General features: G+C 37.4%; 1 protein-coding gene and 1 long non-coding RNA gene across 3 annotated transcripts; one reads left to right on the top strand and one right to left on the bottom strand.

The window, feature by feature from the left end:
* The first annotated feature begins 75 nt into the window (after positions 1 to 75).
* LOC127154083 (uncharacterized) lies at positions 76 to 1,785 on the top strand. Its single transcript, XR_007825435.1, has 4 exons — positions 76 to 367; positions 459 to 801; positions 1,262 to 1,372; positions 1,460 to 1,785. It is a non-coding gene; the product is annotated as an uncharacterized LOC127154083 (long non-coding RNA).
* Positions 1,786 to 6,123: 4,338 nt separating this feature from the next.
* On the bottom strand, positions 6,124 to 15,280 carry LOC127154075 (SLAM family member 5-like). Of its 2 annotated transcripts, none has more exons than XM_051095483.1 (4): positions 15,208 to 15,280; positions 7,428 to 7,745; positions 6,521 to 6,823; positions 6,124 to 6,382 (listed from the first exon to the last, which is right to left on the bottom strand). In XM_051095483.1, exons 1-4 carry the CDS (start codon positions 15,239 to 15,241, stop codon positions 6,249 to 6,251), a joined length of 789 nt encoding a protein of 262 aa, XP_050951440.1. In that variant the 5' UTR covers positions 15,242 to 15,280; the 3' UTR covers positions 6,124 to 6,248. The 2 variants fall into 2 exon arrangements, with proteins under 2 accessions (XP_050951440.1, XP_050951439.1); XM_051095482.1 differs by lacking the exon at positions 15,208 to 15,280 and adding an exon at positions 8,105 to 8,169.
* Positions 15,281 to 15,712: the final 432 nt, after the last annotated feature.

Here is a 15,712-nt window from a genome sequence, read left to right on the forward strand (position 1 = left end):
TGTGTTACATTTCACATTTTCACATCACTTTTCTGTGTGTCTTCTTCAGGTTTTTTCAGTGTTCATACAAAAAAAGTGTCAGTGATGGAAGGAGATTCAGTCACTCTACACACTTATGTTGATACAAACCAACAAGGCAGAATGAGGTGGTATTTTAATGATATTTACATCACTGAAATAAGTAAAGATCCCAGTAATGTCTGTACAGATGATCAGTGTAATGAGAGATTCAGAGACAGACTGAAGCTGGATCATCAGACTGGTTCTCTGACCATCACAAACATCAACACCACAGACTCTGGAGTTTATAGACTACAGATCATCAACAGCAGAACCAGTCAAAAGGTCTTCATTGTTGCTGTATATGGTAAGTCATTATGACCAAAAGCAAGTCTTGTAAATTTAAATCACTTTATTCAGCAAAAAGATCCTCCAGCAACTGTTGGTTTGTGTTTCAGGTGTTCCTGCTGATGAACGAGATGAAATGAAGAGAAAGTCAGTGAAGAAGGGAGAATCTGTTAGGATAGATCCTGCTGTAATAAAAAAACCCAAATGATTTGATGAAATGGTATTTTAATGACATTCCTATTGCTGAAATCACTGGAGATCAGAGTAAGACCTGTACAGATGTACAGTGTAAAGAAAGATTTAGAGACAGACTGGAGCTGAATAATCAAACTGGATCTTTGACCATCACAAACACCAGAACCACAGACTCTGGACCCTACAATCTAGAGATTACCAGCTGTAGCAGCAACATCAGTATCAGTGTCATTAAAAGTTTCATTGTTACTGTCACTGGTGAGTATTTGGTTCTCATTTATTGTAATATCTCTTGAGCTGGTTTAGAATTCGACCTTTGGCAGTGTGCGGGATTTGTTTTCGTTGTTAAATTTTGAAACCAAATGTCTAAATGTTTTAAAAATAACATTTTGAAAATAGAAATGAATCATTCGTTCATCTGATTCATTCAAAACGGCTAATTCATTCAGGAACAAAACAAGTGACTGACTTTTTCATGGGTCACTGAATAATTTCGATCAACAGATGTGTTCAAATTGTGCATTCATTCAGGTGGTCCTGTCTCAAATAGTACACTTCATGTGCACCCAAGGTCTTTTAGACTATTTATAGTCTAAATAGACAATAGTACACATTTTTGCAGAATATTCCATATGGGTGTTAAAGCCTCATGCCTATGACTGCTTTAATGCTGCTCTTCTCTCTAATGATAAAGACTGTTTGTCTTTATCCATTTCAGGTTCAGGTCTGTCTTCAGCTGAGCAACAATATGTGTCTCTGCTGTTGTTCAGCTGTTTGTTGCTAAAGCTACTGGTTTAATTTACTGCCACAACCCTAAGGAAGAGAACAGGTGAGTATTGCTTGCAGATGATTTAACAAAATGTGAGTTTGTGGTCTGATCTCATCTAAGACCAACCTGATGTTCTCCTATTTCCAGTCTCCAGTAGTCTCCAGCTCTGCATCTCCTGATGAGTGACTCATCTGAATGCTTCTGATTGGCCACTGCATTTCTAAGCTTAACAGAATTGTGTGTGATTATTTATAATGCACAACACTGTAAAAACTTCTAAAAAAAATTACAGAGCAACGTGAGCAACATGATCTTATAATGCCGGAATCAACACTTTCTATTCATTTTCACTTTGTTAATAACAGATGTAATAGATTTAATTTGTTTGTGCAGGGGCATTTTTGTTCAATTTAGTGCCATTTTTCCCCCTAAGTCCCTGTGACCAGCCTTATACACACTCCACCTAAGCGCCTTGAAGGTCCTCACTGCAGAACACAAGATCCAGCAGGCAAGGATGGATCCAGATCCAACTCCTTCCCACCCCTCACCAGTCACTGCTGGAAAAACATGAAACACTAAACATCTTCCCTTTAATGTCTTGTTTAATGAGTGTAAATCTGCATTATAATTTTCACTCAAAATCCTTCTTTTCCCCTTAATGTATTAAAAAAATCTCTGATTATTTTCATTTGAATATATTAAATTCTTTGATTTCATTGTGTTTTCTTTTAATTTAATTACAGTGATGTGCATAGTTTTGGAGTTGTGTAGTTCTAGTTAACTGGTAATAAGCTCGCACCTTTAAGAGACGTTTAACTTTTGGCGCGCTCTCCTTTCTCAGTTCATGCTAAGCTAAACTGAGATGACTCACGGAGCCAAAGGTAACAATATTTAATCGTATTAGTTGATATTTCTGTTGATAACTGTTCTGTGGAGTGTGTTAACATGATTTAAAATGTGGGGTTACACCAATGTGCTATTAAGTTTACATTAAATGTGTGATCACGTGGCCTATGTGCTGTTGTTCACCAACAGATTATGAAGTTATCGAAAAGAGACCACAAAATGCATGTTTATTAATATCAATTCTTCATTTGTCCAGGCATGTCATTGTGTAATCCAAGCATAATTGATGTTGTTCTGATGTTTGTTGTTCAAGCTTTTTTTTACACTGAAGAGGGACCACAAAATGCATGTTTATTAATATCAATTCTTCATTTGTTCAGTCCAGAGAAATTAAAGAGTCATCCGTGATCAGCCATTGACGTTTCGGTGTCCATTTGTCCCTGGGTTGACATCCCATGATGTGGGACCGGTTATAGTTGTAATGAGAAGCGTTTTTAAACCTGTTGTCCAACAAAAGAGAACAGTATAATACACTAAACAACATCAGTTGAGTGTTAGAGGCAACTTTATTTTGTGATCTTATCTGGCTTCTTATCACAGAATGAGGCAGAAATATATATTTGTTACTGTAAGTAAGGCTCTGCTGTTGAGCAATGGATTATAAATATATGTAATAATTATTATGAAAATACCCAAGGTGGTTTAGGAACACAGACAAACTATACATTGTTGTAGTCGAGTGTATTGTCTTAATATTTCATCATTCAAAGGCAAATCAATTCTATCTTCTTTTATTCAGTTACAGCAATAGCTGGATGCTTTTGTCTATCAGAGGAGAAAATTCCTCTGAGAAGAGATGTTTATAATGTGTGTTTGAGTGAAGGCATATTAGGTATTAAGCAAAACACTGCTCTCGCTCCTCTCCTAATATAGCACTGATGATCTGATAACACTGTAACATTATTTCGTTCTTATTCAATCATATTTTTGTATTAATTATTCTGGTTTGAATTCAGTGTTTGGGGGTCATCTGACAAACTGTCTGTGGCCCCTAGACCCAAAAAGAACAATCTTGCTTTCATCAGTCCACAAAATATTGCGCCATTTCTCTTTAGGCCAGTCAGTGTGTTCTTTGGCAAACCTCTTCAGCACTGTTTTTTTTTAACGGCGAGACTTTGCAAGGGCTTCTTGCTGATAGCTTGGCTTCACAAAGACGTCTTCTAATTGTTACAGAACTCATAGGTAACTTTAGACTTTGCCATTTTGGCTATTCTTCAATCCACCCAAATGGTAGTTTTCCATTTCCCTCCATGTTCTGGTTGCCATTTTAAAGCATTTGATATTATTTTAGCTAAACAGTTTATAATTTTCTGCACTTCTTTATATGTTTTCCCCTCTTTGATCAACTTTTTAATCAAAGTATGCTGTTTGTCATGAATCTGGTCGTTGACCTGCGGTCCGCTCACCACCAGATGTCGCTCTCACCTTGTTGGGGCCACAGCACTGCAGATTTTTGCTTCAACACACATACTATGCAGTTTTCAATTAAGCCTGAAGGACTTGATTAGTTGGATCAGGTGTGTTTAATTAGGACTGCAACTAAACTCTGCAGGGCTGCGGCCCTCCAGGACTGGAGTTTGACACCCCTGCGTTACACAGAATCAGCAGCATGCATGTCATTATTGTTGGGTCTGTTGGTTTTCAGTTACTCTACTACACTTATTTGCCATGTATAAATATAATTTCTACCAGAAACAGTGATTGATCTGGTTAGTGATGTTGGACTGCTATTATTTTGAACACAACTGTACTTTAAAGCAGTGGTTCTCAACTCCAGTCTTTGGGGCCCACTGCTCTGCACATTTTGTATGTCTCCCTCATTTAACGCATAGATGTTGTCTTAACTCAGGATTTTGCTATGTTTCTCCACCCAAAACATAAATCAACACGTTATCTTGTCAGTCACATAGTCTGAATTTTCCCGCTCTTGGGGAATTTATAACCTTGGACATGATTTCTATAACAAGAATATAATACATTTTACAAAGAACTGAATGATAGAAACATTTAAAGCATGAATTTTCAAACTCATACATACCAAATGCAAATATAAACCTTCAGCTGCTCAATAGTTATTAAAAGGACATACACAGTGGGTGATTAGAACATGACAAATGTGTGGGTTACATCCATGATAGGGAGTTATGCAATGGACTAATGTTCATTTATAAGTCCTTTTAAGCATCATTTTGGTGCATTTATATGTAAAAAGACTCTGTGTCATTCTTGGGTTTCTTTCCCCAAATTGTGTTCTTTTCTGTTAATGTTGCAAGTTGTTCAAAGCTGTGAAGCAGTTATTTTGGTTAATGTTCACCAAGTATGTTCAAAGCCTCCAGGCAACACAGCCTTTTTTGTTTTGTTTTTTTTAATAATAAAATGGGCCACCCATTTTTGAATCAAATCTTAGTAAAATGAAGTCAAATACTAACAAATGAAATGCAAAAATCACATGACCCTATCTCAAAATTTTGCTTCCTCTTTCAGGAAGAAGAAGTCAAATACTAACAAATGAAATTGCAAAAAAGTGGTCACATGACCCATAGGGGTCTATTTTGCTTCCTCTTTCAGGACATGTGCACATGTCACATGACTCCATATTTTGTCCAGAAAAAGGTGTAGTTTTCATCAATTTCCATTCATATAATTGCCAACAAAAAATCTGAATCACCTTCACTGATTAGTAAAGAAGTATTTTCAAAAACTTTTCATAATCATCAAATATCATAGGACAAATGCATGTTGAAAAAAAAAATGCATGTTGCCTCAAGGTACCGTAATGGATTCACATATGGCCATACCAGGCATATAGCATAGCATACATGTATATGATATTTGTAAGAAAAAAGTTAGAATTATCTAAATGTATTTGCATTTTTGCATGATATTGTAATGCATTTATAAGAATTGTAATTAATATACAATATCTGCACATATTCTGTTGAGAGGAAGTGCTTCCTCAGCTTTCACAAGCAGTGACGAGTCATCAGTGAGGAAGGAGATTGTAGGAGCCTATTTTTGCTTAGGTTCCATAACAAATATTTTACTATCATGTACTGCATGCCAGTTTTGTTTTGGATTGTTTGTATTTATAAAAACACTTTAATTAATATGTACAATTTTGACAAATATTCTGTATTTTACATAGAAAATATGCACTACTTTAAAATTGTGTACTGGCTCTTTAAAAATCGCGTATGTCAAGTTTGGCGGTTTGAGTTCTTGGAATACAGCGGAGTCACAGTTTTCTTTACCGCATCCGTAATATTTGAGATTTAGGATTATATTTTGTTTATTTGATTTTATTTGTTTTATTTATCGCTCAGTGAAGAATAAAGGAAGATATTTGACAAGAAAACGGAATACTTGGATTTCTTTATTGGATACGGAGCGAGTAAAACTGAAACTGAAACAAAATGCGCACTCACAGAGATTTTACATGCATGTGCTTGTGTGTGTATGTGAATGCTTGTAAGGATAAGTTATATATTAGCATAAGGTTATGATAATTTTATTTATTTTTTTACTTTGAAACAACACTAATTATAATGTTTTGGTATGATAACAGATATGATAGTTTGGTTATACTTGTGATCCACGATGGTACAGAGTTGCCTGAAAGCAACATGTGGGTATGAAATCTTACTTTTTGTTAAATATGAGATGTGCAAAACATCAAAAGTGTGATAAATCTATTTGTTCAAATGTTTGATTAAAGATATTGGTGTTTTTAAATAAGTTTTTTTTTTCTGCATGAAAATATCAAATGTTTCATTTTGTCCATTGTGGTACAATGTTGCCTTGAGGAAACAAACTTAAAAAAAAATAAATAAACAAAAAAATATATAAAAATGTTTATTGATATTGAAAAACTTTACAAATATTTTTTTCCTTGTTGATATACCTATACATTGCCATTAGAGTGAAATTACTGAACCTAAACATAGGAGCCTTATAAAATGCACAATTTAGATGAAAATTTCAGTCAGCATTTAGAGGCTTTTGAATCTGAACTCTTCACATATCATACATATCAGATGAATTGCATGCTCTCATGACCTGTTTTACCACATTTCCAGCAGAAGCGGCACATCACGACTGCAGCTACAATCAACAAAGATCCAGCAGCAGAAATCAGCACTTTGTCTAATGAAGGTAAACCCTGATCTGCAATAGAAAAAAAAAAAAAAAAAATAGTAATAAATGAGCCATTAGTGTGATCTACAACAAACACTGTCAAACTTCAACACTATATAACTGAGAGTTGAGCTTAGTTAATCCACATTACTATCAACACCAACATACCTGAACATGTGTGACAGAGTTTGCTGATGTCCAGATGTGTGGTCTGGTTGCTGATGGGATTGTTGATCACACAGCTGTAGGTGTTTTTATCCTGATATTCCACCTCCAGAGGTAGAGAGAGACTGATGCTGAGATCAGACACACTGATGCTGGACAATAAACTGTTTCCTTTGTACCAGGAGAGACTCACATCACTCACATTCACCACTGAACACAACAATGAACAATTTGATGATGATGATGATGATGATGATGATAAACATTGTGAAGAGTTACTGCTGATCACAGGAACAGGCAGACGAGCTGGAAACATGAGAAAATAAACAGAAATGAACAATTCTGCTGTGATGATGATGATGAACAGTTCCTGGTAATGTAAGGAATAGGCAGACAAGCTGGAAAATATAGAGAATAAACAGAAATCTTGGTAAATCTAAACAAATCTTATGTTTGGTGTCATGTGTTATTGGCCAGTGAGTGTTTCTGTCGTCTCAAACTGTAAAACAAATGCACATTTCAGTGTGTCAATATTTAAAGGAATATTCATAGCTAAGTTCAATATAATTAAGCTTGCCACAAAAATATACTTCCACTTATTAGGGGTTATTTATTTTCATTTTATTTTATTTTTATTTTATTTTATTTTATTTATTTTATTTTTGTATGTCAATCAACATTATGCCACACATGCTGTACAATAAACTTAATACTGCACCCAAAATACAGTAGTCAACATTTGAAGTGGATCAAAAAAGTTCATCAAAGTTGTTCTAAGACAAGCTTTGGTATTGTTTTGGTTTTAATGACAACTTTGATAAAAAGTTTTGATCCACTTCAAATGTTGACTACTGTATTCCTTTAATTAATCGAGAATATACAAATGACAGGACAAATGATCTCTACTCACCATAGACAGAAATGTTGAATGTTTTTGATGACCATTTTGCTCCCATTATCTCTAGTTCATAACATCCAGCATGTTGAGTTGTGATGTTTGTGATGGTCAGAGATCCAGTTTGATTGTCCAGCTTCAGTCTGTCTTTGAATCTCCCATCAGTACCATTAAATGTGGAGAAGATTTCATGAGCTGTATCGATTTCAGCGATGGTGGATGCTTTAGCTCCAAATTTCCACAGTATGTCATCGTCTTTACGTATTTCAGTAACATCAGTGTGCAAAGTGACAGAATCTCCTTCACTCACTGACACTGACTCACCAAACACACCTGATAAACATAAAAAAAAGGTTTTGTCACAGATTAAGGCTCTTGTTGGTTAACAAATCCAGAAATCAGGTGAAGTTTGTGCCTAAATTTGATTTGAAAGACACTGGAACAACAAAAAAGAGAGATAAGTCCTGGACATTACACTGTAGGCTCACTGAAACATGGGCCTGAATCCAAAGTAGATCTCAAAATAATATGTTTATCCATTATGCTATGCAGAAAATCCTTAATCTAATGTGGTTTTCTGTTTTTAGAATGCAAATCCTCTAACTAATTTGAACAGTAGCAGCAGCTTTAAGACTCTGACAACAGAAAAAAAAAAAAAAAAAAAAATAAATAGATATGCATTTATAACTTACCAGTCAGACACCACCAACACAACCAGAACAGCTTGTGAAACATTTTCTTCAATGGTCAAGTGAAAAGTCTAATAATAATGTCTGCTGAAAACGTGAAACCTGGTCTGTTTCCTCCTCCAACAGAGTGTGACTTTTCTTGTTCACACCCACATATGCTCTCTGAATCTGCTGATTATGATTGTGTGTGATTATACTGTATGTAACACATAAATGTTCTTCTGGCTGTTATCAAGACTCTAACGGTTCTTAATAGCAGAACACAGTCTTTAATGAAAAACATCATTTAATTTGAAAGATTTGTAATCATTTAGTTGTTGTTAAATGTCAAAACAGTTCATGACGTGTTAGTCATAATGGCAGTTGACACTGAAACGGAAACTGCTGTGTCTTCCTTTGCAGACCGCAGATGATTGTGTTCAATGTGCCTACAAATAGATGGTATTCATTGACGTCACCTTCCCAGACATCACCTACATTGTCCAATCAAGTAATAAAGAAATAATCACAAAGAATCAATTGGAGAGGTCCAGACTCCAAAAATAAAAAAATAATAACATTTAATTAAAGCTGCAAGCAGCGATGAAAGGGCCCTCACACCTAGGCTCACTGCCACCCAGTGTCTTTAGGACAACAGCGAATGGTGAGCAATATGCACGAGGCAAGGGATTGTTGTGTGTTTGTTTTCACTGAAACATGGCTAAACGACAACATTCCCGACTCCGCCATTCAGATGCACGGGCTAACCTGCTACCGAGCTGACAGAGATACAGCACTGTCTGGTAAGATTCGCGGGGGAGGACTGTGTGTTTATATCAACAAGGGATGGTGTAACAATGCTGTGGTAGTGACAAAACACTGTTTATCGCTGGTGGAGTTTATGTTTGTGAAGTGTCGTCCGTTCTATCTGCCGCGGGAGTTCACGGCAATTGTGACTGTCACGGTTTACATCCCGTCGTGTGTAAATGCTAAGGACGTGCTTCGCGAGCTGTACAGCGCCATCAGCGAACAACAAACAAATAACCCCGACTTTTTCATCATTGCCAGTGACTTTAATCACCCGAACTTAAAGTCAGTTTTGCCAAAGTTCTACCAACATGTGAACTTTGCAACAAGGGGGAACAACACTCTGGACTTGGTTTACACAACAGTAAAAAATGCATACAAAGCTAAACCCCGCCCCACCTCGGATACTCAGACCACATCTCTGTCATGCTAATCCCAGCATACAGACCACTTCTCAAATTTACCAAACCGGTTCAAAAAGAGATTACAGTATGGCCAGATGATGCCACCTCAACACTACAGGACTGCTTTCAGTGCACAGACTGGAACATGTTCAGAGAGGCGGCCACCTACAATACACAGACACAACATACCTGGCCGTGTACTGATAGACTGTGCTGCCCAGCTGACGCATGTCCTAACAGATATCTTCAACACCTTGCTGAGCCACGCAGTCATCCCCACATGTCTCAAATCCACCTCCATAATTCCAGTACCAAATAAGTTCCCTGTGTCTTGTTTGAATGACTACCGTCCCATAGCACTGACTCCAATCATGATGAAGTGCTTTGAGAGGTTAGTTATGCACAATATCAAAACCAGCCTCCCCAACACACTCGATCCGCTCCAGTTTGCATACCGTCCAAACCAATCCACGGACGATGCCATTTCCTCCACCCTTCACCTGGCTCTTACCCACTTAGAAAACAAAGACTCTTATGTTAGAATGCTGTTCATTGACTTCAGCTCAGCATTCAATACAATAATCCCACAACAGCTTATCAACAAACTGAACCTTCTGGGCCTTAACACCTCCCTTTGCAATTGGATCTTGGACTTTTTAACTGGAAGACCTCAGTCAGTCCGTGTCGTCCACAACACCTCGAGCACTACCACACTGAGCACAGGTGCTCCTCAGGGATGTGTTTTCAGCCCACTGCTCTTCACGCTGCTGACCCATGACTGCACTGCCAAGTTCAGCTCCAACCACATCATCAAGTTTGCTGATGACACAACGGTGGTAGGTCTCATCAGCAACAATGATGAAACCCTACAGAGAGGAAGTGGCACAACTGGTTGAATGGTGCGGTGCAAACAACCTGTCCCTCAATGTGAGTAAGACAAAGGAGGTTGTGATGGACTTCAGGAGGAACTCTGTTGACCACACCACACTGACCATCGATAGCTCGGCTGTGGAGAGAGTCAGCAGCACCTGGACCACCAACCCCATGTCACTCTCCAAGAAGGCACAACAGCGCCTCCACTTTCTCCGCCGGCTGAAAAGGGCAAGTCTCCCTCCGTCCATCCTCACCACATTCTACATTCTACACCATTGAGAGTGTGCTGACCAGCTGCATCACTGTCTGGTACGGGAACTGCAGTGCTGCTGACCGTAAGACCCCGCAGCGGCCAGTGAACACAGCTGCAAAGATCATCGGTGCCCCTCTCCCCTCCCTTCTGGACATTTTCCTTGCATAATGCTCAGGTGAAGCCACCAGTATCGTGAAGGACCCCACCCACCCCTCCCATCATCTCTTCCAGCTCCTGCCATCAGGAAGATGCTACAGGAGCATCAGAGCCCACTCTGCAAGACTGCTTAACAGCTTTTTCCCCCAGGCTGTGAGAGCCCTCAATTCCAACCACCTCACCCCCCTCTGAAACCTTATCCACAATGTAAACTGTTGAAAAACTCAAAACACAACTTTTGCAATTCTGAGTGCACTACACACAGGTGAGTGGGCTGGACAAACCACCTGTAGTAACGCATTCTTTCATCTTTATATTCATCAGACACTTTCCTATAAACACTACATGTACACAGAAAACATTGTGCACCTCTGAGTGTGCAACATACAGGTGAGTGGGCTAGACAAAACCACCTGTAGAAACGCTCTTTTCTCTCTATGCACCAGACACTTTCTTATTAACACTTAACATGTTACAAGGACCTAATAAGGACTTACAAATGTCTACTAGTCAATGCATCACAAATCATTTTGCACTATTTGCTTCTTAACCTTTAAATACCTCTTCTGCACATTATCATGCACAGTTATTACGTAAACTACTTGTATAGTCTGTCTTAGGTTATGTGTATGTATAGTCAATTATTTATAGTATATGTATAGTTACATGTATAGGTTTAAAAATAGTTTCTACGTGTAGTGTATTTATGTTCATATTTATGTTTATTTAGGTAGCACCGTGGTCCTGCGAGACACGACATCTCGTTCCAATGTATGTCCACACATGTAGCAGAATGACAATAAAGCTTGACTTGACTTGAAACAGACTCGCTGTTTCGGTCAAAAATGAGAGGTCGTGTGTAAATGCGTGTCTAAAAGTGGAGTGGAATGCCAACATGTTCTCACTCCTAACTCGTCACTTATTGACGCTCTGTCAGGACCCCTTTGGCATCAATTCTTGACTCTCAGGGTACCCCCTTAGCATCATTTTTCGACCTGCAGGGTCCTCCAGTACTTTACATAAGAAACCATTGGCGTCAATGTCCTGACGCGAAAGGCACTGGAAATTTTATTGTCATGAATAAATTGTATAATGGGCAATAATATTGCTATTATTGCATATATGTTAGGGTGTGATATATATATATATATTTTTTCCCATTGCAAATAGTCACAACAGTTTCATTTATATTACACTATTTACAAATTTAACCCAACCCCAACCCCTGCCCCTAAACCTAATTTGTCAATAAAACACAATATATAACAGGCAGATACAACTATCATCATTTATTCAAAAAGTATTAATATTCCAAGGGTTCCGAAGCAAAACGATTGATTTGTGAGAAGAATAGATGCGGTCTCCATCTGCGTCTGCCGTCCCGTGTGCTGCACTGCAGTCTGTCTGTGCACAAATTCAAAAAAATACAGCCAAGAAGCAAATTTTGGTTGTGAAATGCTATTGGTTCTTGGATGTCTCGTGACTGATTGCGTCATGTTCGGGAGTATCTTTTTGAATGAGATATGAGCGCGTTAGTGGAGCGGGATCATTTTCAGCGATTAAAACCTTCTGTTATTCGCATAAAGATATTATATGGCTTCAGAAGACTCGGAATGCAACAGGACTTGTTTGTAGTGCTTTTATACTGCTAGTTTATGGTCACTTTTTGCAATAAATACCTGTGACTGTACTTATATTTGCATGTTGCGTGTTTTATATTGTTCAGAAGTGGGTAGGTTTAGGTTATGGGTGGGGTATACGTTTAAAGTATACATTTATATAAAATAATTTCTATTTTTACAAATGATTGCATAACAATTAATTAAGACGAACAACTGAAAACAATGGAGGACCCTGCGAGTCGAAAAATTATACTAAAGGGGTACCTTGAGCATTAAAAATTGACGCCAAGGGGTCCTGACCAAGCGTCAATATGTGACGAGTTGAGAACGTGTTGCAAATGCAGCCACTGTCAAACATCGACACTACATAACTGAGAGCTTAATTAATTAACATTAATATCAACACCAACATACCTGAACAAGTGTGACACAGTTGACTGATGTCCCGATGTGTGGTCTGGTTGCTGATGGGATTGTTGATCACACAGCTGTAGGTGTTTTTATCCTGGTATTCTACCTCCAGAGGTAGAGAGAGACTAATGTTGACATCGCTGATACTGGACAATAAACTGTTTCTTTTGTACCAGGAGAGAGTCACATGACCCACATTCACAGCTGAACACACCAATGAACAATTCTGCTGTGATGATGATGATGTAAAACACACCTGATGAACATAAGGTGTCAGAGATTAAGGCTCTTCTTGGTTAAAAAAAAAAATCCTGAAATCAGGTTGAGTTTGAGTTTGTACCTACATTTGGTTTGAAGGACACTAAAACAACAAAACTAATCTAATGTGGTGTTCCATTTTTATTCCAATGCAATAACATAGCATTTCCGAAAATGGCTGGAAAATAACCAGAGGGTTCATTTATGTGAAAATAACTAACAAATGCACATCTTCCAACTATCTAACTAGAAAATGAGAAATTTATAACTTACCAGTCAGACCCCAACAACACAGATGGAGGAATATAAACGTGTAAAACATTTTCTTCGACAGTTTCCACCTCATTCAACACCCCCACACACACTCACACTCTGATTGTGTGTTATTTATAGTAACATATAAATGTTCTTCTGGCTGTTATCAAGATGCTAAATGTTCTAAATAGTAAAAAATAAATAAATAAATAAATATTAAATGAAAACAAAAAAAAAAATAATAATAATGTCAAAACAGTTGATCATCTTGCCAGTAATTGCTATGACTTATTACATGTGACAAACTGAAAGTTACACTGATTGTCACATTCATGTCTGTGCTTGTCATTGGTTTCTCCCATTGTCTCCCCCTGTTGTTGTATTGACTTTGGTTTCTCCCTGATTATTGTCGACACCTGTATGTAATTAGTCTCACCCTTTATAAGTCTGCTTGTATTCTGAGTTCTCTGTTGGTCCTTAATGTTGTTTTGGAGTGTGTGCCTGTTCCTGCCTGTTCCTGCCTGTTCCTGCCTGTTCCTGCCTGTTCCTGCCTGTTCCTGCCTGTTCCTGCCTGTTCCTGCCTGAAGATTTATATTAAAGTGTTTGTTTGTATCTTATCTTGTTTCCCGTCTCGTCCGTCCAGCACTACACGTAACACTGATGTGGTCTAATTTTCTTTAGAAACATTGTATAATCTGTTGCGATGAAGTGCTTTTGCAGAAAAGTGCCTATTTGTTTGTGTGTTTTATTTGTAGGTGAAGGGCTTCTTCTTGTTCTGCTATTGACGCTGATGCAAAATCGAATCCACGTCAGACGGGTGGGTTGGAGAAGTTTAAACTGTATTCAAAATGTTTCAGAAATGCAAATGAGTAATATAATTATTAATAACTTTAAAAATGAGAAAATAAAAGTGTTTCAATAAGAATGTTCAATCCAATCATTTCACAAATAAATTACATAACGCAAACTCAATAAAAGTCTTTCTTAGTCAGTCCAAATCAAATTAAGTTAATATAAATCTAAGAAATCTATAAAGTGTATAATCATAGAAGTCTTACAAATCTTACAAATCTGAGAAGGTTAGGTCTATAGAAGGTCTAGGCTAGCCTGTGAGCTTCAGAGCAGAAAAGGAGAAGAAGCAGAAGAAGAAGCTGAAGTTCTTTGTCTGCATGTGCATTTATACCCTGCATTCTCAAGGAGGTTTGAAACTACCTAAAAATAAGTGTTCCTGCTACATGGCATCTGTGGTGTATTAAAAGGTCAATGATGACTGTATGGTCTTGTGATGTCTGAAAAGAATAACATTTAACTCTGTGGTTTATACTCATAGGATGGCAGGATATAAAGTTGATTTATTTCTATATCTCAAAATAATCTGAGACTTGAGACATGTAATGAGAATTGTACATTAAACCAGAAAGCAAGGAAAAGAGGGAACACTCAAACAAATTAATAACAAACAATTGCTAGACACTGAATTGCTGTCACTTTGAAAGTGAAAGTAAAACTCGAACTATACTTAGATAACATATTGCTGTATTGCCTTCCCTTTGATTTTTTTTTTTTTTTTTCCCTTAAATTTTCTTTAGTTGGTCTTAAAAAAAAAGTCTTAAATTTACCCTCATAAAACCTGCAGAAACCCTGGTGGGTTGTCAATCCTGTTTGACCTCCAACATTATTTGACTGCAGTTTATATCACAGTAAAAAATGTGCTTGTGTGAAAGACATTATGGTTGAGATTCTGGATGCTGTAAGACTAAGTTAAAAAAAAAAAACAGCAGAAGATATGAGTCAGGGTCCTGCATGAGTGCTAAGTCATTTCTGGTAGACGCAGATGCACAGTATTTGATCATTGGTTTTTTGGGGACGTTTTCATTCACAGCATCCGACTTCTGCAACAAAACACAAACTCAGTCAGCAATCTTGCTGATGCACAACAAAACCAAGAACAGACCAACTTTATCTATACAATGATTTAAGTAAAAAAATCATTAAAAAAAAATCAGTAAAAATTTTTTCAGCATTTTTACTCCAAAGTTTAAACTTGTACACTTAAAGCTATTTGGATGAATAGTTTATCCTCCTGACCTGTTTTTCTACTTTTCTTGCAGATGCAGCACATCACGACTGAAACTACAATCAACAGAGATCCAGAAGCAGAAATCAGCATGATATAGAGTAAAGGTAGGCCCTGATCTGTAATGAGCAAAATGAGCCATTAGTGTGACTGAATCTAATATACAACAAAAACTGGCTGCGTTCCAGTCCATTTTTTTATTAAAGGGATACTCCACCCCAAAATGAATCTTTTTTTTTTTTTATTAATCACTTACCCCCATGTCATTCCAAACCCATAAAAGCTTTGTTCATCTTTGGAACACAAAGATATTTTGGATGAAAACCAGGAGGTTTGTGACTGTCCCATTGACTGCCAAATACCACTGTCAAGGCCCAGAAAAGTATGAAAGACGTCGTCAAAATAGTCCATCTGCCATCAGTGGTTCAAGCATAATTTACGAAGCTATGAGAATGTTTTTTGTATGGAAAGAAAACAAAAATAATGACTTTATTCAACAATTTGTCTCCTCTGTGT

Source organism: Labeo rohita, chromosome 22 (assembly GCF_022985175.1).
Source record: "Labeo rohita strain BAU-BD-2019 chromosome 22, IGBB_LRoh.1.0, whole genome shotgun sequence".
In the NCBI taxonomy this organism is placed as follows: Eukaryota; Metazoa; Chordata; class Actinopteri; order Cypriniformes; family Cyprinidae; genus Labeo; species Labeo rohita.

Bases quoted from the DNA above. Each gene is read 5' to 3' on its own strand.
- LOC127154075 (XM_051095482.1), bottom strand. From the start codon at position 8,147: ATGTTTCACAAGCTGTTCTGGTTGTGTTGGTGGTGTCTGACTG. The intron at 7,746-8,104 runs GTAAGTTATAAA...TATGTTTATCAG, and splicing joins GTGTTGGTGGTGTCTGACTG to GTGTGTTTGGTGAGTCAGTG. The intron at 6,824-7,427 runs GTGAGTAGAGAT...TCATGTTTCCAG, and splicing joins ATTCAACATTTCTGTCTATG to CTCGTCTGCCTGTTCCTGTG.